Source organism: Malurus melanocephalus, unplaced genomic scaffold (assembly GCF_030028575.1).
Source record: "Malurus melanocephalus ecotype Western Australia unplaced genomic scaffold, MMel_1.1 scaffold_79, whole genome shotgun sequence".
NCBI lineage: Eukaryota > Metazoa > Chordata > Aves > Passeriformes > Maluridae > Malurus > Malurus melanocephalus.
In genome coordinates, this window is record NW_026623311.1 from 127513 (window position 1) to 153733 (window position 26221).

The 26221-nt window shown below is 42.9% G+C and overlaps 1 protein-coding gene across 1 annotated transcript; it reads right to left on the reverse strand.

The window, feature by feature from the left end:
- Nucleotides 1–12947: 12947 nt before the first annotated feature.
- Nucleotides 12948–21128, reverse strand: STMND1 (stathmin domain containing 1). The gene is given in 9 exon segments (XM_057367487.1): nucleotides 12948–13036; nucleotides 13039–13140; nucleotides 13143–13208; nucleotides 13450–13462; nucleotides 13713–13838; nucleotides 15955–15964; nucleotides 17681–17822; nucleotides 19956–19975; nucleotides 21016–21128. Coding segments are annotated over 9 exon segments (681 nt in total).
- Nucleotides 21129–26221: the final 5093 nt, after the last annotated feature.

A 26221-nucleotide genomic window follows, 5' to 3' on the forward strand; every position in this document is an offset into this window, starting at 1 on the left:
GCCTGGATTAAAGTTGTCTATGCTCATTCTCTTAACTTCGTCTGGCCTCTATTTCAGATTAGCCTGATTGATAAGGCATCAGTTCTGGCAAACCCAGGTGGGACAAGGAGACTCCTGAGAATCCTCTGGACCGAGTAAGATCCAATCCCCGCCCGGCTGGCTTTGGGGGGTGGCCACTGCGGTCCCAGTGGTGCCGGAGTCCAAGAACCCATCAAGAGGCACGTGAGTAAGCGAATGAAAGCGGTGCTGGGATCGGGGTTCGAAACGGGGCAGTAGCGCTGCAGTGCAGGAGTTGGGCTGCAGCCAGCGTGGCGTAGTGGAGTGCTGCGCTATGAACTTGGTAAATTGAGAGCTCGAATCCCGAGTGTTCCTTGTTTTTGTTTCGTGTTTCAAGCGTAGGCATGGGGTGCATCTTCTCACGTGAAGAGACTCAACCTCACATGCCTCCAATTCTTGAAAATTCCTCTCTGAAGTTAGTGCTAAATAATTGGCATATAGTAGCAGGTGAGGATATATTTCTTAAAAAGAAAGAACTAATTCGGCTATCCCAGTGGATATGGCCCACATTCAGGTTAGAAAAAGACCAAAAATGGCCATACATGGCAGCCTAAATGAGGAAATGGTATCAAATCTTCTGTCCCACTTAAACCAAAACAATTGTCAATTTGAGATTGAATATGCTAAACTCTTCAGAGTTCCAGCACGTAATGAAAAAATAAAGAGACCCGACGAAAATTGTCAGGTGATGGTTCTAAAGAAAAAAAGGAAAGAGGATGAAAATAAGAGCAATCTTGACTGGCAAGAAAGAGAAGTAGAAATGGATTTAATACCGCCTCTTCTAAGAGGCGGGGGACCGCCTGTGGCTATGTTGGGTCCGCCTCCACCCCCCCCGCACCTTCCTTTTCTCCCGCACAGCCGTCTCCGGGAGCGACCGCCAGCGGGGGCGGGGTCTCGACCTCGTCTCTGCCGAAAAGGGGGGAAGGGGGAACAGCGGCTGAAAGGGGATGGACCYCTGCCACCCCCACCGGGGGTGGGGCCTAGGGATTTAGTGAAATCAGAGATATCAGGTTCGCTCCGCCTTCCCCTGCCGCCTTCCCCTCCCTCCCCTCCTCCAGCGGGGCTGAGTGGGCAGGGCCTTCAACCTACCGCCCCTCCCTTGGAGGAGGAGCCTGGGGGCGGGCAGGGGCGGCCCCCGCAGTCGATCGCACCGCCCCCGGGGCCGGTACTAGGGGAAGAATGGGAGTGGTTCCTGCGGCTCAGGTCCCTGGAGGTAGGGCCGGAGGGCGGAGCCCCTCGGCTGCAGGGCGGCTGTGCGGCCGCTCTCACAGGTGGCAGTACCCAGGCTGACCGCCAGGGCAGCACCGCTCACTTTGGAGTGGGCCCAGGAGGTGAACGTCATGGCCTGTGACGGCGGGGCCAGTGTGGCTGGGACTAGCCGGCACCGGGCTACCGGGGCGAGTCGGCCGAGTAGCTCCAGACTAACAGGCCCAACAGAAACAGAGAGTAGTACTSACTCAGATAAATCCTCCGGAGAGGAGGGCCAAGAAACAACTACCAGGCGAAAAAGGGGAAAAGTTGCAACAAGGGCCATAAGAGAACGGAGTCCCATAGCTAAGAGAACGAGAGCCAAACAACAGCAGAGAGAACCAGTTTTACAAGCCCCTCTAAGAGAGGCCRTYAGTAACCAAGGRCCTRTATACATAAAGGTTCCATACTCTCTTATGGAGTTAGAACATTGGAAAGCCACTGTTGGGAAGTATAAAGAAAACCCCAATAAGGTTGCCAACTTAGTACATAGAGCAGTTACTACACAAAACCCTGACTGGACTGATTTAAACACTATGATGGACATATTACTAGACCCCACGGAAAGAGGAATGGTTCATAAGGCTATCATAAATTCTGTAGAGTCACAAATAGCAAGTGGATCACTTCAAGGCACCACTGCTGAAATCTTCCCAACTACTGATCCAAGCTGGAACCCAAATATCCCAAGACCAAATGGATAGACTAAAACGGTACCAGAGACTCATAATGTATGGGCTAAGACATGGTGTTCCTAAAGCTGTAAATTGGTCTAAATTACATAACATAAAGCAGGCTGTGAGGAGCCATTTTAATCTTGGTTTGCCTCAACACTGCTTGTCAGAGGCATGTAGGGGAAGGGGTGCACACATGCAGCCTGCAGGAGGCAAACAGGAGATGGGTGAAGCCTTGTCTCTGAGGGGATTTCACCTGGCAACACCTCACATGGGCGCCTGGAGACACTGCTCTCCCCAGAGACATTTCTCCAATCGGATGGTGGAAGGGCTCCACCAATGGAAGAAGCTTGGACTGGACCAATGGTCTCCTGGTCAGCTGGCAGACTTTGGGAGGAGCCAGGGGCTAGAAAGATCAACTGCGCTATGAGCTCGGAGGGAGTTGGGTTGGGGGAGTTGAATTCGGGGGAGCTGCACTTTGGGGGGCTGAGCCTGAGAGAGCTGGACTTGGGGACACCGGCTGCCGTCCGAGCCTCCAGTGCAGCGTCTGCCTCGCCCCGCTCCTTCACCTGCCCCAGCCGCCACCTGTCCTGCCTGAGCCACCTGCCTGCCTCCGACCTCGCCCATCGCCGTGATCCTCGCTTCGACTCCACCCCAGGGTCCCGGACCTGCCCGAGTGTCCACTCACTGTGTGTCCAGCAGCCCATCGCCACGGGAACCACTCCTCTCCCCGAGCTGCTTTCCCTCCGGCATCAGCACTCACCCCCGTCATGTGGACGCCGACGGCACCCCCCGGTTCTACTGGTGGTAATGCCCACTCTCTGCCTCTGTCTCCTTTCTCTCTCTCCCCATTCCTTTTCCATTTTCCTTTCTCTTTTCCAGCCCCGTTTAGTGGGCAACTACTTCTTCTTCATTTTTGGGTTACCAATAAATGGTTCTGAGATACAAAGTTTGTCTCGTTTGACTTCATTTCGTTCTTGACCATCCATTTTAAAAGAACTCCTCGCAGTTCCCCACGGTTGGAACACGACACAGGGGTTTGATGAATCCCCCACTGACTTTCTAGAAAGGTTAAGAGATGCTGCAATTAAATACACAAACATTGATCCTGAGTCAACTGAGGGAAAAATTAATTTGTCTTATCTATTTATAGGTCAGGCTACCAGTGATATAAGGAGAAAAYTTCAGAAGTTAGAAGGGGTACAGGGCATGAGTAAATTGTTAAATGTAACCTGGAAAGCATTTCGAGATAGAAATTCCAATGACAAGGATAAACATTCCAACAAGAGAGGTAGCCAAGAAAAACTATCTAGGAGTACTTCTTTAAGGTCAGAGAAAGACCAATGTGCCTTTTTAAGAAAAAGGGACATTGGAAAAAGGATTGTCCCATGCTGGAAAAGAGATCCTCTGTTCCCCAAATGATTGTGGAACAGAAATCAGAATCAGAATCAGAATCAGAATGACGGGGACCAAAGGCTTCTATCCCAGCAGAGCCTTTGGCTGTAGCCAAGCTGGGAAAAGACTATGCTGAATTTTTGGTAGATACCGGGGCAACATATACTGTGTTAAATTCTTTAGAAAGGAAACTGAGTCAAAGTACTGTAAGTGCTTTCAGTGTCACACGGGTGAGAGACATGAGACCCCTCTTCCAATCTTTGAAATACAAATTGGGAAAACGCTGGGTAATTTATCAGTTTCTCTATTTGCCAAACTCTCCTAAGGAGAAWCTATTAGGATTTTTCAAGAGAAGAATAGCCCATAGTTCAAAATGGTTTACTGAACTAAGTTTTAAAAATCTCTTCTACATCCCTGTGGATGAGAAACACCAAAGACTCTTTACAGATAAGTGGAAAAATCTTGAAACAKAGAGAAAGGATCAGCTCGTCAAGACCATCCTATCTAAGAGTTCAAAGAATAGCGCAGTTATATTCAGAAATCAGCTGGCAGAGAAACCAGGGAAATGGAAAAGGCAGCAGCCAAGAATTGCTGCATTTAACAGCTGGATCCAGCTCACTGTAAGTTTGTTCTGTGAACTCTGCCGACAGGCACCTCATGCCACATTACTGGAACAGGATAATGCTATTCTGAAAAAGTTTGCTGTCAATCCTGKCATGTCTYTGTTCCCRACRCTAACTGATAATAAATCTGAGTGTGACTGTTTGCAGACCRTGGAAGAAGCCTATTCCAGCAGACCACACCTGAAGGATRTGCCACCACAAAACCCTGACAGGGAGCTGTATGCAGACAAAAACAGCTTCAGAMAAGATGGCAAACAGGTGGCAGGTCATGCAGTGACAACYGCCAAMCAGGTAAACAAAGCAAAAGYTTTGCTATCAGATGTRTCATCACAGAGWGCTGAATTGACTRCATCAATGAAAAATCTGGAACTGAGCAAAGTCATCAAGAAGGAAAGWGGTCTGTCAAAGTTTGCTCCAAAATATGATCAGAAAGATCATCAGTTTTCTGGCACAAAAGCTGAGACCAAAGAAAGTGAATGGACTGTTACACTAGAAAGACAGATTGTAATCCCACTGCAGCGAGATCATGAGGACACACATAGGGAAACAAAGAACCCTATGAGACTTCTGGAAAGGGAAGTAATAGAAAAGAAAGTGACTAATATTGTGCAGTTTATAACAAGCAAATGTGAAATCGGCTATAAAAATAATTCAAACGTGAACAAAATAGTTGTGTTAGAAACAACAGAGACAGGGAATTTTCCAGGAGATTATTGGCAAATAGATTCTGCTGAGTTAYCATGTAAAAGGATACAGGTATGTACTGGTGTTGGATTGACACTTYTAGTGCRTGGTCTGAGCCTTACCCCTGTCACACTGACACAGCAAGGCACATGGTGGAAGTTTTACTTAACCATACAATTCCAAGGTTTGGGGTTCCTTTGGGGTTGGTCCCCCAGTGGTCGGGAAAGTTAGTCAAATGTTGGGAATCATTTGAGATCTGGAAATTCCCTACTTATCCCAGACAAGTGATAAAGCTAAATGCATGAATGTAACCCTCAAAATAAGCTTGATTTGCAGAGATATCTAATAGTTTTAAGTTCCACTTTGCAGAAGCTTCAGAATTACATCATTTTATCCAGACCCATAGGAYTGGATGTGCCTGCACATCCCTTCCAACCTGGAGACTGGGTCTAGGTTACGTGGTGGGACAGTGATCCTTTACAGGCCAAATGGAGAGGACCATTCCAAGTCCTGCTGACAACYTTTACTGCATTCAAAATCACTGGCAAAGGACTCTGGATTCACTGCTCCCGAGTTAAGAAGGCTTCTGCTCCTGAAACTATTGGAAAAGCAGAGACTGATGCAAAYGGGGATGATGTAGTTTAAAACAARGGTTTCTGTACTTGTTATCTACACCATTGGTAACCATGGTACAGRGGTGAAACCAAAATGTRTATATGATCCTAGGCAAAATATGTATCTAAATTTCAAATTTTCATATTAGACAATATTCAGAATACATTACRTTGAGTTTTGAGTATACCTTCCACACCCTCACATCATGRTTACCAAACTGACCTAGACTAAGAACAGTTCATAGTAACTGTAATCCTAATTCTGTTTGTATGATAGCCAACTGAGTAAAATATTACTGTTGTTAAATATACGTTGTTCTTAGATACATACTATCAATAGATRTCTAGAATAGAGACCTGAATACAGGCCTTGTCAGGCCTCTAAAGGGGGGAAATGATGCCTTAGGATTTTTCGTTTCTGTATTTTCATGCGTCTGTATTCTTCTATTTCTTTTATTCTCTAGTACAGCACYAAAAACTACCGTTCTCTCATCTTTAGACAAAACAATTCCTCTCTGAGCCTGAATCCAAGGACACCTCGCTGCCTCAGAGCCCCAAAATATGTAAACAACAGCGAGTTGCGGGGCAGAAAGTTTGGGGTGGTTGACATCATCACCTGTAAAGATCATTGGAGAATTAAGACCCAATATGTTAATAAAGCAGAACTCATAAAAGGTGACGATCTCGTGACCCRGTGTTCATTTTGGGTGTAGCCTCAGGAGGAGGCTTTTGTCTGCCCTAATGTACCAGTAGGCCTGTTAGGCCTGKAWTAAAGTTGTCTATKCTCATTCTCTTAASTTTGTCTGGCCTCTMTTTCAGATSAGCCTGATTGATAAGGCATCAGTAATGAGTTCAGCTGTCAGAACAGCCTCTGGCAGTTGTTACATCGGCCAGCTAGCACTGTCCCAACAGCTCCCAGGCACAATTCAGAAGATACCCTGGATCAAGAACCATTTAATAGGATRTATGTTGGCATTCCAGACCTCTTACCCCCAGGCACATTTAATTTCCCACTGTAGAGGAAGTCACAGCATAACACAGTGTGTTACCAAGGATCATGATCCCTTGTAGTCTTAGGCTGAGACCTTTGGCTCAGTGATTCCAAGTCTAACATCTTATGGTTTTAGCTCTAGGCATCCAGGGAGTGTAACAGGAAAGATAATGGCTCTCACAACTGAGAGTACAACTTCAGAAGGAAAATTTTAGTGCCAGCAGGACTTTCTAAAGCTTGCAGTTCTGCAGCAGGATCTGACTCTAGTCTAAGCAGCTCTTAGAGATGCCATCACCAATAATCATTACCTTCTAGCTGGCATCAGTATCTTCCAGAATATAAACAGAATGAAAAAAATGGAAGCAGTCATTATCAGCATACTAGAGTAGCCAGTCACTACTTATTGCTACAGCATACTAAGTGCWCTCATGTGGAGGAGAGGGAATTTTTCCAGTGCTATCTTCACAAATATTTTTCTGAATTTGTTTTATGTTTACSTTATTCATTTTCTCTCCCCATTTCATACAAAACAATCCATATGGTGRAAGGAAGGAACAGATCTACCAACCTCCCAGAGGTGTTCAAATATTAAAAATAAAAGCCTGCAAAACACAGAAGGAACAAGAGAAAACAGCAAATAAGGGGAGTGGAAATGAGCTCATAGTGGGCAAGTTTATTCTGCCATTTATGTATCAATCAGGTCTCTATTTCAGAACAAATCACTCCACGGAATAAAATCCAGGCAGAAGGGTTAATGGGGTAGCTGTGAGTGAGGGCACACAGGGGTCACATACCCGAGTAGGACATTSTAACCTGGCTCTGTCCTCACCCTCTCTGAGATAGTGTCAATCAGCTGGAAACACATCTCCAGAGCTGGCTSCTTCATGGTAAGGAGTGGCTGTGACCAGACCTTATATGTGGTATCTTTGCAGGAGAGCTCCTATAATATCCCTGACAGGATCTCTTTATCCTGTGTCTTGCTGATGTGCAAGTCAACAGGGAAGGAGAGGAATTCACTGAGCTAAATTGAGTTCCTGCTGTGTGTGATTGATACTGGTTTTACTTTGTAAAGTTGCATCTTTGTTTTATCAAAACTTTTGTGTTTTGTTTTGCTTTGCTTTGTTTTTCAAAAAGAGGAGGGAAATATTTTTGTTATTGCAATTCTGAGAGGCACTTTTCTATCCTAAAGCATCCTGGTAGCCAGCCCTCCCTCCTCACTAATCTGGCCCTTTCCCTATGCCCACTGCTCCCAAACCTTCCCCTGCACATTAACAYCTGGGAGTCTTACACCAATCGGGGTATTTTCAGTAGTTGCTTCTACAGTCACTGAAGTCTGGTTTCAGTACTTGCTGACTCTGCGCTGGGAAAACATGGTTTCTCTCAATGTGCTCCCTGAAATAAGAACTTTTGGCTTCTCAAAGGAAACCAGCACTTCTGACAGCAGTTGAAAAGAGGACGAGCTGGTTTGAAATGTAAAGTTAACACTGAAAAACAAAAGGAGGTTTAAGGCTCCTGGTTACCTTTTTATTATTTTTTTTTTCATTTACAATCCTTCTGTACCCTTACCACTACTGTCTGTAATTAAATGTRAAATTCTGTATATATAGGAAGTCATGACATTATTTACTGGCCCCTTCTGGCATTAAGCTTCTTGAACTCAYGCCAAAGCATGGCATTGTGTAGCACCATTGTGCCCCCACCGTTCAGTATTTTGGCTTGGTCTGAAGYGCACCGACAGAGGCTGGCAGCTAACACAAAGCTCTAAGGAACAAATTTAGTTTCATCATTCTGGATAATACTAAAGCGAGAACAGAGTAATTTAGGAAACAGTGCAGCTTCACAAGAGAGAGCTCCCAAGAGCTGCTGCAGCACACTGTCTCAGCACTACAGGCTGTTTATAAAACAGACTTATGCAACATAAAATCATTTGGATGTTGAGTTCAAGTGCTTCAAAATTGGAAATATCTCAGTTCCTGCCAGCTACTCCTGTCTATCAAATATATGCGGCTTATTTGAGAATTTGGTCTAGGTRTGTATTTTGTGTCTCCCTGAAGATGTAGGGCATAGTGGTCAACYATGTCTTGCTTTTAGTGAGAAAAAWGCTTGTCCCAGCTGTTCAGACATTGTTTTGAAATGGGAGGATTCTGGTGGTCCASCAGCAAGAACATATATTTTAAATGGAACATTCTTCTTCAGTGTATTAAGAACTGCAGTGCAGAAAGGACAGGAAGCCACCTAGTGACTCCTGTGCATGCTGGAGAGAAGGCAAACTGGGTCATAAGGAATAGTATCAGAGGAACAGATGAACAAAATGACGAAGGGAAGAGAAAGAGAAAAATCAATGTGAATGGAGAAGAAACAGACTCATGAAGGGAGGAGCTCTTACCMTATCCCACAGGGACCTCCAGCAGCACCTGCACCTGCCCAGGAATGAGCTCGATGGACAAACAYGAGTGTCAGCCTCAGGTAAAGGGGCCTGACCCTGTGAGCTCACACCAGCACAGAATCCAGGCTATTGCCTTTCCTTCAGACAGATGCAACCCCCCATAAAAGCAAAACAGGCCCCATATCCACTCATTATTTTGAGTATTTCTTTCCCTTCCTTTGAACTGTTRATTTCAGCATCACACAGAGCACTTCCCTTCAATAGAGGTGACTCGTGTAGGAAAAAGCTCTGGGGAAGATGGCTGGCATTGCTTCATTACTCTCTTTGGGGTAAGAGAAAAAGCATATTGATGGTACATGCATAATTCTACTTCCCTTGAACTTGTCTTTCTGTATTCTTGGAACTCTATTTTTTCCCCCGTTTTTCTTCCTGGTGACAGCATGAACGAATAGTTATTCACATCTTTCTTGTAGCTGGGTATCTTAGGAAACTGACTTAAAAGGGACGGCGGCATAAATACAGCACGCACGGAACATTCTCCCTTCCTGTTCAGAAACTCAGGGGAAAAAAAAAGAAGGAAAAAAAAAAAAAGACAGGAGTAAACACCTGACCTGCCCAGGGGCCGTGCTGGGGCGGGGAGCGGCGCCGGGAGAGYTCCGTGGGGCAGGGTGACCCCTGCTGGGGGCGCTTCGTGCTGGAATTCCGGGGAAAATCCCAGGACAGGAGCATCGAGTTGCACTCAACCCTGTGCTCAGAGGAGTTGCAGCATCGTGCACCGACCATTTCTTCGTCATGAAAGCAGGAGGCTCCACAAGGCCTCCCCACACACTTTACCTGAGGTAAGAGCTCGCTGCCTCTCACAGGGCGCCCGTGCTTTAGAGCGGAGACTGAGGGTTTGTCCCCAAGCAACAGGGGGAGGAATCCTCCGGCCCGCACGGCTGCTGAGCACCGACGATGCTGATGCTGCCACGGTCAAATATCTGTMGCTCCGACTCTGCTCCCCTGGCTGTTCAGCCAGTTCGAGTTCAGGCTCAGAAAGCTGGCTGCCCTCTGGTGAAGCTCCGGGCAGTAAATTCAGGCAAATTACTCCTGTGGAAGCAGGTCCATGRTGATTGTGTGTGAGGAGGGCAAGCYCCTGGAGGCTCTTGTGCCTCCTCTCCCATCTCAGCCCTGGCATGGGAGAAAAGGCATGTTTGCTCGAGTCACCCGTGCCTGGAATTGTGTGTCTCTCTCCACTCATGGCTAGCAGAGAGAGATCACCACGGACAGGGAAACCAGTGCTGTCTTGTATAGTTGCTATGGTGTTGCTTAGCTGGTGCCTTTTCAACCTGTCAAGGGACAGGGAGCAGTGCAAATGTGACTGTGACACGTTGGTGGTGCTTAGTCATGAGAGCTGTTGAACTGCCCTGAGGGCTTTGGTAAGAGAACCAGCAGTCAAACAGGAGAAAATTTAATACTCCAAGGCATTTAAAAAGCAGACATCTGGCACCAATTCACTGTCCTGCTTTTTTTTGTGCAGTTAGCCATGGTTTGGAGCTCTGCAGTTGTCAGCTGGACCTCAGTGTTTATCAATTTTATACACAGGAATATTCACAATATACTGTTCCTTTGAGCTAAGTCAAAACAGCAAGCTGTTTCTTTGCTCAGTAATGTAACTTAGCTCTCCGTAGCTTAGCTGTTAAGGCATGAAGAGACAAGTCCAACACCACTGAAGGTAATGGAAAGACATGGATGATTTTCAGTGGGAATTAGATCAGTGTTCAGTTAAATACACAGTTCAGTAAGGCAGGCTTTAACTGCTTCTCTATTAATAACACAAAAATTAGTTTACTCAACAGAGAGATTTTTGTCTTTATTTTTAAATTATTTCCAAATTCAGAAAACATTTAAATTTGGTACTCAKCCAAGAGTTTTATCTTCTATTGCAGGAAGAAACTCATAAACTTATGCATCAAGAAGTATGAAACTGTGAGTTTCAGCAGATCCTCCTAATAGAGGTAATAATTAAAGTTGTTACGAACATTGTAAAAGGAGAAATCCATGCATTTTTTTCTGAAGTTGCCTTCCACTGTTTCCAGTGTTCAGCCTCTTCCAAAAAGCATTCTAGAAAGACTCAGAACTCAGAATTACTCTCCTGGTCTAATGGGGTCAGGCAGAAAATACAACAATCCCTGTACGCTGTACCTGGGTACCCACCTTTAACACCCACCCTGCCCCAAAAAGGTGGATATGAAAAGTTACCTGCTTTGGGCTTAAGTTCTRGGATGTGCACAGGAAAAAAAATGGCATGTTTCGCTTCTGAAACAGATTTGTGCCCTCCCCAAGYAAAGCTGACAAGCTAGACAGCATCACTTCTCAGCCCACGAGTCAAACTACACCGTGCTACATCTTCATCTCAAAYCTTGACTCCTGGAAGTTTTCCTGAGGCAGACTGTTATTAGTCCTGCACTTGCAAAGGTCCTCTTGTTTCTTGTTGCTTTTTTCAGGATATCTTTGCTGCATAATTGATTTGAGAGATTAACAATCTTGTGTGACACATAGATGAGCCAGGCAGAYCCACGAGTGGTCCTGTCACAGAAAGGCACCTTTCCTGATGCTGTGCTTTTCTGTCATCAGGGGTTTATCRGGCTTTGTGCTGCAGGGAGCTAAAATTCTTTCCCAGGAAATAGTGGAAGAAATGGCATTGGCTTCAGACAGATGATCATTTGCCCTTCTGAAATCATGAAAAGGCATTGGGAGACTATGAGATCTTGAGTAACTTCACTGCCAAGGCAGGAAAATTGACTTGTTGGGGCAGTCTATATATATGCATACACCAGTTTTTATTCCACACTTGGCCACGTAGCCTTGGCTAAAAGTAGTTAAGAAACAGAATTCAGGGAACAGYTTGGGTTAATTGTGTAGTGAGAATGTACCCTCAGATCTCTTATTTTTCCTATTTATCAGGCTGTTGGAGAATTTTGAACCAGCTGAGTAAGGTTTCTCTATTTTCTAAGGGATTTTTTTTCCTCTTTTTCCTGTTTTCTCCATTGTTCTTTTCAGGCAACACAGGGCGATTTTCATGTTTTCTTCCCTATTGCTAACAGAATTCTTTTGCCAAACATGACAATTGGACCAGACTTGGAGGTGGGCTGAAAGAGTAGGCCCTATCTAATGGGCTGCCTTTCTCAGTTTTTCAGGTGGGATCCCAGCTGCTTAGGAAACAAGATGATCTCTTGCTCCTCCCCTTAGTGATTTAGTACAATTCTGTCAAGAGAAGAGAAAGCAGGAAAGCTTTTTTTATTCCTGAGAGTGATAGGAGARCTGCCATAAAGCTGTAAAAATAGGGGCTACCCTTTAATCTGTTCTGCAGTGCTTGGCCTGTGATTTGAGAGAAGAGCTGCAGCTGCATTTCCTTGGCTGGGAAAGAGGAAAGGAAGAACGTGTCATCTGTAGCTGGAGGTAAGAAAGTAAAAAGCCAGGCTAGGAGCAGAGGTGAGCATGGTGTGGGATTGGTGAGGAAGGAAGGTGGGCAGAGACAGTGGCCCAGATGGAAGCGGGGATGGAGCAAGAGGTTGTGATAGGGCTGTTAGTAGGGAGACTGCAAATGGCACAATTGCTTTACTTGTTTTTTGGAAGAGCTGGTTGTGGTAAATGTTTTGTGCCCATTGAAGGCAGGGCATGGAGGATTCCACAGTCAAGAGACTGACCAGACACACAACTTTGTAACAGAAACAGCAATTTCTTTCCAACTCTTCTGTGCTTTGTATATCTCAGCCCATTATTTGTTTTCTCCATTACAATTTGGGTATTTGTTCTCTCTTTCCCTCATRTGCTCAATGCATGCCAGACAGATGTTCTTGGGGACTTGTTAACCTTACTGTCTGAAGGTCTCACCTCTCTGCCACCATCTCTGCACAATTAAGTTAAATTTCTTAGCGTCTCAGCTTTCCTGTGTGCTCCTGCTCTTGCATCTTCCTGTGTGTATATAATGTGTTTCCAACCTCCTGATCCCTAGGGAAAGGGAATCTTTTCATGGAGCCATTAAAGAAGTTAGAAAAATTTAATAATATAATAATAGTAAATTAAATTTGATAGAATCATGATAATGTGTGTGTGCTTGAATTTGGTGACTGGCTTGTTAGTAATTTGCCTCTTTCTAGTTCTTCTCACTTATTTCTTCTAATTAGTGTGTAGTTACACTGTTCTAATTAGTGTGTTGTTACACTTCTCCCAGGTGAGATAGGTAGCAGCAAGACTCAGCTGTGCCCCRTGATAAATTGTTTACTTATGCCCTCAAAAAAAGTGTTTGCAGGGAACAGAGGAGTTCTTCACATTTGCAGGACAGATCCAGATTGATTCATTGATGCAGCTGTAAGTTATCAAGACTCGGTGACACAGCCCTCAGTGTAATTGTTTGTGGTGTCTACTGCAGTTATTTTCTTCAGCAGCATGCCTGGCTCAGCATCTAAAGGTGASGGCTGAGGGTGTCTCCTTGACTTTTGAAATCTGGGCAGTCCTTTTCACTCTGTTTCCTTGTAGTTTGATGAGCAGTTTCTCATCAACTGGGAGGGAAGTGAGGGAAAAAAAACCCGATGTGTTGTGGCATTTTGTTCAGTTCCTCTTCCCTAACCTAAAATAAAACAACAAAACAGGCAATGCTTTGTAATGAGGGATGAAAGTAGGTATGTGTCAAAAACATGCAGCAGCAGTTCTTCCTGTCTTTCTATCCAAATGTGATCAGAAGGTTACTCCAGTTATCACTGAATATATTAAATTTATTCTGGTGTCCATGGACTATGCATCTTTTGCTATAGGAACAAAAAAAGAGTGCTCCAGAAGTTTCTGGTCTTGTGAATATTTTTAGAGTAATCTTCCAGTCTTTCAGCAAAAATAAACCTGGACTTGCAACAAGAGATGAATATAAGACCTGCTGTACTGTAGTTAATCAGGTTTTGGTAGTAGGTTGTACATTAGCTGTGCATTAGCTTGATTTATAAAAAAATAGAGGGTTTCAGGTGATAAAGGAAACACTGGAAGAATACATAAGAATCAGATGACCTGTTTCTTTGCTTCAGCAGAAGGCTTCATGTCCCTCGCTGTAAAATCACCTACTTCCTCATTTCCAAATTGAATTTTTTCCAGCCTAGCTGGGGATTTCTTCAGTGTCTTTTTCAGGGCATCTCCCTATAGAGATATTAAAAGCTTTCAGCAGAGTGTATTTTGTTTTTGGGGTGACACTTTGCTGCTTGCCTYCTGCTTTTCTTTCATGCATGGAGGTGAAGGCCTGCAATACCAGTGGAAGCCTAGAAGTCATGATGTGCTAATAACCTCAGTGCTCACTCACGAGGACGTGCTGTCTGCAGYGTGAATTCCCTTTTGCTGGTCAGGGATATGTCTGTGAAGCTTGCAATGTGGCTGTACACCCAGCAGATATGGGGATTTGGTAATGAGGTTCTAAGGATTTAGAGAAGTTACTTCATTACTGCTGAAGAGATTTAAGAAAGRTTTTGTTAAAGCTTCGTAATCATAATACTGGTCTCTACTGCATATAAATGAGCAGCCCAGTCCTACAGCCCTGCTGCTGAGGGCTGGAAGGATGTGGTGATTATGTGATTAGCCAGGAGGCTGAATTCTGCCATTTTCTGTATGAGRTTTAGCAGTGTTAAACCCACACCGAGACCTAGAGTTGAAGTAATCACTATCCTGTTACAAGTTTCCTGAGTTATCCTCAGCCTTTTATTGCCATAAATAACTCTAGAAGTCAGGCCTCACTGCCAGAAGTGTTAAGTGCTGCAAATAGTATAGAAGATGACTCATGTAGTGAGATGAAGGTGGAGCATGAATCAGTAGGAAGAAAACTGATACACAAAGGAGACATTCTGAATGTAGATGACACAAAATATCTGAACAAAGCCATGTTCAATCATCATAAAAATGAATCAAACATTTTTTKTCAAAAGACAAAAAAGAGAAACTCTTCTATTTAATGAGAAAGACCATTCCAGCAAAAGCCCAAAGCACAAAGGTGTTGCATACTGATCGTGTTATTCCTTTCCCAAGATAAACTGTGGACTGCATAGAAAGAGGTGGTTGGAAAATTCTTCCCAATATGTCCAAACAAAGCAGAGTATTCAGCAAGCAGGTTGCTTTCCAGATTGTTCGGTGTCTATGAAAGCTAAGAAAAGAACTTGCCTTTGAGCTAAACAGTTTCGGAGATCAAGAGTCCCATAGCATCAATGAACCCACACTGAAAGCTTTAACCACAATAGAAACACTAAAATAACCTGAGCACATTCCTTGTAAATGATAACTCATGATTAGGTGATAAAATTCCCGCAGACCATTCCACTTGAAATGACAGCTCTTGGTTCTTTTGCTTACCCTCCAAAAGCTCACACATATAGGAGAGCTTTTAAAAGCAGACTTGGGAAAAAGTTACCTGATAGATGACATCCTACAGCTGTTGGTGCACTAACAAACTGTTCTGCCTGCAGTTCAACTCCTGCCACTTCCAGGGAGAAGGACGTTTATTAAGAGCCTGTTGTAACTCCTCAGAGGTGACAAACACTTTCATGTTTGACATCAGCTATGATACTTTAGAAAAAGGTTCTTTGTTGAGGGAGTGGTCAGGCACCCCAGGGAAGTGGCCATGGCACTAAGCCTGTCAGAGTTCAAGAAGCATCTGAATGGCACTTAGTCATGTGGTGCAGTTTTTGGATGCCTGCAGAGAGCAGGAAGATGGACTCAATGAATCTTATGGGTCCCTTCCAGCTTGAGATATCCCATGATACACAATCTCTTTGAAGCAATGAAGGGAAAAACAGGTTCCCCACCCTGCCCTGCTGGGTGCTAAAAAACCCCCAAAACTTCCAGCAGGTGCTAAAATGTTATAATGGAAAGAAGCCTAAACACCTGTTCCTTAGGTGAAGGCTCTGTCTCTGCTAGCATTTTTAATAAGAGCCGTTGTTAAAATTGCAGAACCTGGTGTGTTCCATGCTGTGTGGGTCTTCATTGGCTTTGTTGTGCTAGATCCATAAAACATTGCTCTCAGAGGTACTGCTCCTTTAGAGGTGTAATGCTTAGAAACAAGTGTAACCAGACATCCTAGCATGTACTGCTTTAAGGTCCTTTGTTCAGGATAAAGGAAGGKATGCTGAAAGGACTGAATACTTCTAATGTAGTTGTTTCGTGGTGTTGGCCATGGCAGGAAATCTGGAGAAGACAGGTAATGCTGCCAAGGCTTAAGGGATGCAGATATTTACATAAAGCAGAACTATGCACAGGAAGGGAAAGCTCTCACAAAGTTCTCTCTCTCTCCAGTATTTTTGTAAAATAATCTCGAACATGGTTGTACTCATCTTTTATAGTGTTGTGAGGGCCAGGAATTTATTTCTTCATTGAAGCTAGTTGCTAGGACTAAAACTTAYATTCGTGCTTATTCCTAGTCAATTCCAAAATTTCAGCTATGAATTTACCTGTGTGTTAATGAGAAAAATCCAGTGCTACATGTTGTAATTTGCAATATGTTGGGGTRCTATACCTTTTCTACTGCATCTGTGCTCGATGCATTTAATCTGTCTATTCATAGGCACTCTGCTGGATTTGAGCTTTAATGGAATAARTTATTCTTAAGGAAGGTAGCACAGGCTGTTTTCTATTGCTGCTAAGGGAGAGCTATCAGTTAACAGCTWGTGACAGATTTATGTTTTCACTTGTAGGCTGCCCAGCTCAAATGTAAAATAGCACTTGGAAAAGTTGGCTTTGTTAGCAAAAAAGATGAGGTTCATTTTAAAAGCTGTACTCATTTTAAGCCTGAAAAAAGTGCCTTCTTCCTGYTGGGAGAATAGAAATTCTCTAAGGAGAAATAGCAAAGACTGAGTTTCTGTCAATAAAAGAGTCTGTGTAATTTAATCCCAGACAGCTTTTYCATGCAATAGGAGAAAAGAGCAGACACTCGCCTATCTTATGAAGGGGAAAATGCAAAAACCTGCCTGCAGTATGTTAYCTAAATTTGGCCACAGAGGGGACAATCCGCTTGGGTATTCAAAAATCTGTCTGAYGAAAGTAAGGAAACGATATAGAGAAACTGAACTTGGAGACCCTCTATCCCCATTTTCCAAAATGGTGGCAATAGGAAATGTGTTAGGCAGCACCAGTGGCCAGATGTAAGGTGGGCCTTGCTTGTTTAGTCCCTCTTATCACAGAATATGGAAGTTTCTCTTTGGTTTTTCAATAATTCTAAGTTTCTGAGGTTAAAAATGTGTGAATGGCCTACCTCAAATGATAAAGCTACTCATCCTTGGTTTGAGATTGAATTGTTCCTGTGTTCAAGAAGTGGTGTTATCATACTTTGGACATATCCATAAATGCATTAAACTTCTTAGAGATGTCCTGCAGACATTCTCCTTCCTGACACCTATACTCAAAAGCCTAGCTAGAAGAGGCTTCTGGTCCTTAACACTGACAACAAAAGAAAAAAACTTGAATTGAGAAGCCAAAATAAACCTCAAGTTATCATTCAGAATGCAAAGAAAATGGACACTAGCTTCTTAGTCAAATAYCAATTCTATAATTATTATAAAATCCATTTTGTAATGGTTCCTTGGTCTGCGATCAAATATGAATTTTAGATTTCTTAGAAGTGTTAATATTTGGGATTTCTGATGTCTKAATTTAAGTGTAATTAAAAGTCCTGACAGCAGCATTTCTTCTAGTTTCATGGCCCTGAGAAACAAGTTTGTATCCCTACTGGCATGCAACTTCCAGTGAGTTTTTTCAAAGAGCAAGTTTTTAGTACTGTTATTTCCTTTGTCCACATTTGAAACAAGCCCAAAAACTGTAAACAACTGGAAACTACTGCCAACTTCTGTTATCTTAACACCCCTACAATGCAGTTCTCTGTTGTTTAACAACTTGCTTCAAAAGTCTTAGAGAATTATGCTTGGATGCTTTGTGTGTGCAGAAGCTGCATCTCAGGGTGCTCACAGGAGAGTCAGAGCTGTAGCAGGGGTCCTGTTTCATAGGACACCTTCTTCTCAATTCTAGCACTCGTATTTTGGCTCTTGATTATTCCCTGCATCCTCAGCTTTTCAAGAATGATGATTTTTGCCTCTCTTGTTTCCTCTAAGGGCRATGATTTGCTGATGAACTCATTGGTGAGCAGTGTGTCTTCAAAAGATGTGAACATTAAAACTTAATACATGTGCAGCACTTGGCATTCAAACAAAGCTTCATGATATTATTTCCAGTGCCAGAGTTTTTGTTGAAGAGGTTGCAGGTTTAAGACTGTCCAGTGGAGAAGGCTGGAGACTCTCTTCCCTGTTTAAACTTTGCAGTAAACTTCTGAGTGCCTTGAAGGATGGTGCAGGTGCCTACTCCAGTTGCACCCAGAGAGGCACATCCAGGAAAGCATGGAAGCTTATGTGGAAGACCTGTGAAGCCAGTTTTTGAGCACGTTCCCAAAGAGGGTCCATAGGAGCCCTTGGTAATTTGAATTCTTAAGGGTTTTGTGGTCTGGTTGGAGAAAGCCAGGCTGGAATGGTATAGTACAGCCTACTAATGAACCATATTGTAAAGATCACTATGTTCTTCTGTTAAATAAACCCAAACTTATTTTTTTTCTTTTCTTATTTCAGTTTTGTTATAACATCTTTGCTACAGTTGGGTTTGATCATAAGCATTTCAACAATTATATATCTACAAACAGCAGTTAGGACTAAAAAARCATTTTGATAACTCCTCTGAGTTTCTGTTTAGTTTCCACATATTAGACATGCATAAACAACAAGCAACTTGAAGGCCAAGACCCATCGGGTCTTTCAGCCCTCTGCTGGCAGTTCTACCATCTGCCCGGTCTCTACTGGCAGAAGTGAGAGCTTTTGTATGAAAAATGCTTGGATCAAATCAAAATTGCAGATATTTGACATGTGCCAGTCTTCATAAGTGGAGTGAGTATGACAATGTTGTCTCATTTTTTAATTGTAAAACAAAAATACAGACCATCTACCACACTGCAGCTGACTCSATACTGCTCCTAAAATAACCGAACCAGTTACCCAAAAAGCACTGGGGTTGCTTCAGCTGTCAGTCAGAACACGCGAATGTCAGAAGCCAATATACAACAAAACACATCCTGGCAAAAAATAAAAGCGGGATGAGTGGGCAACGCTGAGAAGTGATGTGAATTTGTATTGGTTTTACTAATCCATTCAGGAGAAAAATGTATTTAAAGTATCTTGATATGGTATGTTTTTTCTTGGTCTTGACAAAGAAGATAGAAGCATGATTTCAAAACTTTCTTTTTAGAAATTTCCTGTGRAGTTATCTTCTAGCAAGTGGGAGGAAAATGAGCTTAAAATTAAATGAAACCATTTCAKAGCAAGCAAATAATTTTGTTCTATTTTAAATTAAATCCTTTCATTATGTCCTTCTGTGGCATTGAGAGTTAAGTTCTGTTTAATGAATAGCAAACACCACTAATTACTCCTCTTGTATTCAATTGAAATATTTTATTACAACTCCTGTTTATTATAAAGAGCAAACAACCACTRTACATATTCCATTTAGCATGTTTGTGACATGGAAGCTGTTCACAGCACTTGAAAAACACAAGAGTTATACTTTGAAATTCAGGGGTTTAAATAAACCAAAAAATGGTACTGCTTTTCCATTAGCAACTCTTACTGCAATGGTATCCTAAGATTATAGAAAAATTTTCAGGTTTAAGTGCTCACATGCACTTGAAAGAAAAAGAAAAAATTCTTTGCACACCTTTGCTTGTTGTCATGATGATTTATGGAATTTTTATCATTTTTTTTCATATTGTAACTGGCCTTGCAACTTCTGGTTGCAAATGTAAATAAATAATAGGGTATTTACTTACTCTCTCTACTTGCTGCTAGTCAGGGCATTATATTGACTGTTGTGAAAACTGGCTTATTGTAACATCAGACTGAGAGCCCTCTATTAGGCAATCTCCCTTCCCAATGTACTGTAATCCCAGATGCAGAGAGCTACTCCTGGGGACAAGGCTAAGTTTGTTCTCTYGGTCTGTTTCAGGCATTTGCCAAGAAAAGTTTCTACCCTGCTTCCTATACTGAGGTTTCAGTGATGCTGAAGGACACAATCATTAGCTGCTCTGCTACTCTTCCATGGTTTTAAACCAGCGCTAAGAGCTCAGTCTGTGTAATGTCACAGCGTGAACATTTCTGAGTATGGAAGCTGGCTGTAGCAAGACCTTCAAGAATGTTTCTTCCTGGGTCTGTGTTTGTGGAGCTGGTATGAACTTCAGTTATTGTTTACTCGTGCTTTGGGAATTGCTGCTTTTATGAAAAGATGTAAATCTTTATGGTGGTTCCATGGGGGCGATCTCCTCACTAGTCTCATCTTCAAGTTTGGCTCCAACCCTGCAAGTGCCTGTTGGTCAAGCTGCCCCAACCTGTGAGTGTCTCACTGTTCTATCAATGCTGTCATTTCTGGTCTACAGCAAGATAGAGAAACAAATGAGAAAAGCTCCTTGGGCTTCTAAACATTTAAGGGGCTATCTAGAGTAGTCCCATAGAATTGGGAGGTTCAGAGTGCAGTTGAAGACAGAAGCATTCCTGATATACTTATCCGTGTTCTATCACAGGTGGATGGTGAGTGAAGGTCTCTTGAACCATTTCAAAATTAATTTTTCATTTTCTGTTTTCAAAACAAAGCAATAAATTTAAGCCTTAAGGTGTCTGTAATCCAGTTGACTCTACTGGAACATTGTTTCAGTAATTTAAGTGCCTTCAGTGTATAAAACATTGGTTAGAAATTTAAAACTGAGTTTTAAATTAGCACTTGGTAAGGTGTTCACCTGTGTATCTTCTAAAGAATAGCTTTGAATCTTCAAATAATGCAGGATTAGAGCCTAGATGTATTCTTGTCTCTGCTCTCWGTGTTTGGGCTTGAGCCAACCCAACTCTAAGTTTCACAAAGTGGCTACACACGTATATTTTGCATATATAATATTTGCATATATACAAGCCCCCTGCCTCAAAATAACTTTTTGAGGCAAAATCCACCTTGCTGCAGTGTTGTAATTCATCACTGCTGTGGGAGATAAATGCCTATAATTTTATCTTTGATGAGGCAAGTGAAAAGAGACTGTGAAAAGTAACTTTTCAGGTGCTGTGAGATCTGATCATGCATGTGGTCAAATGGTGAGTCTGCTTCCCCTGTAGCAGAAGGATTGTATTAAGCTAGGTGAGTGATAGTCATTCTCTTTAAGTGCTCCCTGACAGAGCTCGAGCTATCCCTAACATCAGCAAAACCGTGTCTCTGTGTGCACAGATCAGCCCTGTACACTCACATGCTAAGGCATCTCCTGACATACCTCATAGTCTGTGGGGAAGAAGTCGCCACCTGCCTTTTGACTCCCTGGTTGTTCTGTAGCCCCTCGGAAGGGAACTGAGTGACTGCAGTCTGGATAGAAATGTTGCAGCCCATGGTGAAAGGGCAACCATCTGCTCCTTGCTGCAAATCCAGGGAGTAGGAATGTCCTATTCCCTTCCTTGAGAGCTTGGCTGTTTGTTATCACCATGGAGTCTAACTGTTGCCAGGGYCTGTTACTACAATAAGTAACTCCACAGAAAGCTTTTTTCTTAAGTCCTGGCATACAGACATCATTGTCTTTGTCCAGACACTCCTCTCAGAAGCTGAGAGGGAAGTGTGTGTTATCTGTGGAGCTGGGATGCTGGTCTGGGAGTACAAAGTCTTTATAGGCCATTCAGAGTGTTAGTGAAGCTCCTGTGGGAACTCAAGCTGTTGGCTGAACAACGTACTGTCGTGTAAAATACACACATTTCAGTGTTTGGTTGAATTTSTTAAGTATACATCAATACCATTAGCCATTCAAAAAGATCAATTCTAAATCTGGGATTCCAGGCAGTAAGGCAAGCTTCTAAATGGGAGAAAATGTCAYCAGGAGACAGGGACAGGCTGTGACTAAGGAAAGTGTTTTAAGCATCCTTTGAGATCATTGTACAATATTGGTTACTGTTTGAGTCCGTTCACATCCTTAGAAGTAGATGTCTGTAAGAGATTTAAAAAAGAGAGAAAAACAGCCATAGTTTATGCTTTCAAGAGGTTASTATAAAAGATAGCAGAGAAATGTTAAGTCAGTGTTGTCAGTTGAAGATCATGTCYTGGGTCACTTGTGCTGACATTATAGTTAGAAGAAATAGAATTTTTTTTTCCACAAATATTTACATGAAACAGATTCTTTGTATTACATAARGATTCAAAACCTTTTGAAGGGGAGAAAAAGCTCAAGTTAGGGTTTAGATTAATTGTTAATAACAATTTCAATTTATTCTTTAAATTCCTGAGACCCTGGTAACAAATGAATGTCACTTTTTAACCATACCCTGATTTGTAGTGGCAACATTTCTTTAAAACTTGTCAATTTTTCTGTATGCATGAGAAAAGGAGATGTTTACATGACTGATGTCTTTTAAATAGTAAGGATTTTCAGWATCCAATGAACCCCACTACTGAGACAGTGTGACTCCAGCTTAAGTGATCACTCTGGGCTGCAGGCAGCCTTTTGGATTCCTCTTGTCCCCAGTCCAAGCCCTCAGCTGGTCTGCTTGGAAAGCTGAATAAACTCATTCACATGGCAGGGAGCCTAAAGTGATCTTGCCTGTCCTAGTGTGGCTTGCTTGACTGTGCAAAACATTGCTTTAAGGTTGCTCTAGGGTTTCCAGGTTCTCTCCAGCGAGTGCCTCTACTGAGCTTGGAGCACGTGCATGACTGTACCTACTGTGCAGCATCCTGGCACTGCAAGGCACTCTCAAATGAACACCTGCTGTCTCTTGAGAAACAGCTGTCTTCCAAGACATCTTGTTCTTTTTTCATCCCTGGTCAACAGGGACCTGACTCTTGTGTTCAGTCTGAATTCACCCAGAATGCAAGTAAAACAGCCTTTTGGTGTGTAGGTATTTTATTGTTGTTGCTGTTCTGTTTCCTCTCTTTAGCAGATGTTTGAAGGTTACATGTGGTAATGCTGAAATGTGATTGATCCTTGATGTAGACCAGAACAGGCTGTACAGGTTAAGCTTATTGTTTGCATTTCTGATTAAATGCTTACGGTGATGGTGCAATTCAAAAACTTGGTTTTAAGTAAATAATAGGTGAAATTTTAATCCTTTTCAAAGAGGTTATTTTTACTTGTTCCCTCTAACACAGATAAGATGATAAAATGGAAATAATGTCACTTATCAAAGTAAGAAAATTGAATAAATGTAAAATCATAGGCTGTAGCATAATCAAAAACTAGGTAAGCTTTATGATTTATGCTTTAGAAATTGATTATTGGCACATAAAAGACAAGACAAGTGATAGTCTGAAGAAATAAGAGTACATGGAATTTAACAAGTGGCATGAAATCTGCCCTCATTAATATTAATGGTAAAGAACTTTCTCGGATCTCAACAGGATTTATGCACTCAGATCCTGAATTTTTACTATTTGACGCACACGATCAAGTTGACATGGTGCACAGAATGTTTTTGAACAATCAGAGCTACAGGCTTTCAAGAGCAGACTGCTCTCATGCTGATGCTGACGATAGGAAAACCTTTCTCTCAGCTTTTAGCAGCTTTTCATTAATACGTAACATTAAAAATAAGCAAGTTTCAGTACAGTCAAGGCACCAGGATGTGTGGCATGTGAAAAAAGTAGAGGATCTTCATAAATACAAATGAAGATATTTCCCTTTAAGAAAACCCATGAAATGGAGTCTAGGTGAAGCACAGTATGGAAACTGGAGAGAAAGAGGAGCTGTGAAGGGGCAAGTAATGGTGGGAAGGGGGAAAAAGTGCAGGTCTATCTATGCCTTSTCTTGGGACAGTGAAAACGAAAGCCAGTCACAGGGATGTGCGTGTGGGTGAATAATTACTACAAAATCAGAAAGGTGTTTYTATAATTGCTGGTGGTATGTGGAGGAAGTTGTAATGTATGAATATTTTMAAATGAGAAGAGTTGTTTGTAAAACTTCCAAATCTGAAGCTCTTTGATGGCTTGCAGGATGCTTGGGAAAATGGAAAGGGAGGCMGGACATCTTAGTATCTGTGACCTTATGTGCTAGTTTGAAAGCAAGCCAGAGGAGGAATTAACCCTGCACAAATATGTCATGAGAGACTTCAAGTCACAACTACAATTTAATAGGAAAAATTAAAATAAAGGCAACAATACAGAAACACTGTTTTAAACTGTGTTAAACTGGCAAAGTCAGAATACAACCTGCCACCGCGTTGGTCAGGGTGGTGGTAGCAGTCCAGTTAAATGGTGGCTGCAGTCTTGTTGCAGTGATGGATGTGGTCATGTTGAAGTGGCAATCCTGAAGAAAGGTCTGGTCTGTCTCTGAGGTCCATTGTTGATTCCTGAGCTTTTCTCCTCTGGAAATCCAGTGGAAATAGTTGCTCAGAGTGTTCAAGCCTCAGCTTATAGACAGTGAGGCTGTTCAGTTCCTCCCCTCTGGGCAGGGCATCTCACAATGGGGTGAGTTACGCTGGGACACCCTGATGCCCACTRGCAGAGACAGCCCCTCCCTGGAGGGTGTTATCAGGGCTGARTCACGGAGAGGATMATGAACACYSCCCCACCTGTTTCAACRGCTTATGAAGACAGCAATAGAATACACACTTTTGGTTACGATTTCCCTGGAACCCAAGGCACCTTATCAGCTGTCTCTGACATACGCACCTAAATTAGTGAGCTGCTGCAGAGAGGCGAGAAAATTGCTGTCCATAGAATGGCACTTCTGATACACAGCAAGGCTTTGCTGGTCCTGCTAAGTGTACGATTCCCATTTAGTGTCACCACCCTGACATGTATGCAGATAAAATGCATTCTCCTGAGGTTTGGAAGCTGACTGCAGTTATTAACAAAGCAAAGCTTGGCTGATTTGAAGGGGAGAGGCAAATTTCTGACATTTTTAGTCTGGTAAGAGTCCTGCTGACTTTGAACCACAGARATCTATGGTGGATTTTTCAGGGACTCCGCCATATTTCTCTTTGGAAACAGAACAAAATAGTCAGATGGCTAAAGAGGAGCTGCCCTGACAACTARTGAGCGTAAGCAGTCATTTATGGGGGAGTTTGAAGCCAGAAAGACGGCAAGATGGCAGCCCATACTGTGCCTGAAGAGGGAAAAGGGTGCCCATCTTCCCTGTGCTCTGATGAGTCCCCCTGGGGTGCTGCCACACCTCAAGGAGGAAACTGTCTGCTGAAGACATGGGTGATGGAGTGGAAGGGAAATATCCACCACAGGAAAGGGGGGCTGCAGCTGGGATTGAATCTGGAGGCTGGTGGGGCAGTAGGCAAAAAATGAGCTGGCTTGTGGAATGGGCAGAAGGAAGGGATAGAGAGATGAGGAGGTGGGCTTGGATGCATATGGTGACTGGAAACCAGATATGTTGGACATGGACCAAAACTAAGAATTTTTGCAGCTGAAGTTAAAGACTCTATAGATTGTACAAGAACTGCACTTCAATGACTGCTTAGCTGAATCCAAGTAGGCTTTCATACACAGGTGCTATATGTTTCTTTCCCTGTGGTTTTCTTCTATTCTCAACTTGAAATCTTACCTGGGTGGTGGTAGATCGATTTGTGAGTGCTTCCATCTTTATCTTGTTCATGTCATGTCAGGCTCCATGTACTCCCAGATGGACTAAATAACTTGCAGAGCTGACCTTTAATGCAGAGTCTGAATTTTGATGCATAGCTTAATATTTGTAGGAGTGGGGTGATGGCTAAAAGGGTGTCTGTAGTCAGTGGAGACCTGACTTGGTTGTGCTTTGCTAAACCCGCTCCATGGCTGGCTCTCTTGTGTGTGTTGTATTTCACTGCTGTATGTGATCCAAATGAGGTACGTAATCTCTCCATGGTGACTGCACAGTCTTTGTTTCTATTTAAGGAGAGAAAGAGGTCTGGGTTTTCTGCCAGAATTCCCACTCAGGTAATTGCACTTGTGCCTRCAGAATTTCCCCGTAGCTTCAATTGTAGTAGTTGTTCTTTGCTCCCACTACTAAAAAGTGTGAACATAGACCTGCTGCTGTGTTTTGGGAACACAGCAGTGGCTGCTTTGCTGAGGCAAGTGAAGTGACCCTGCTATGCATCCTTTATGCTAGACTTGCCCCTAGTAAAGACTGCTGCATCCAGTCATGTCACTCTGCAGCTCTCATCTTTCTGAGCCTGACTTTGGCATAACAAGTTGGTCTTGACAGTGAGACAGCCAGCTGGAAGCCAATGAAAAAATGATTAAGAGCCAAGAGAAAGCCATATGGAGAGAGAGAGGGATTTCTCTTTAGAGTTATAAGTGTTTATGTCTTTGGATCCCTCATCCCTCTAGCTGTTTTTTTTCCCCCTTATTTGCATCAGTTTTATGGGTGGGAAGTGGTTGCAGTTGATTAGCAAATTCTACCAAATCTCTTTAGCTAGAACAAATGTTTTAAATAGTAGATATTTCAGGCAGCTCTGTCAATACTAAAAATCAACGCACCAACATTRTAATGGTAATAGCACATATGTCATCATTAT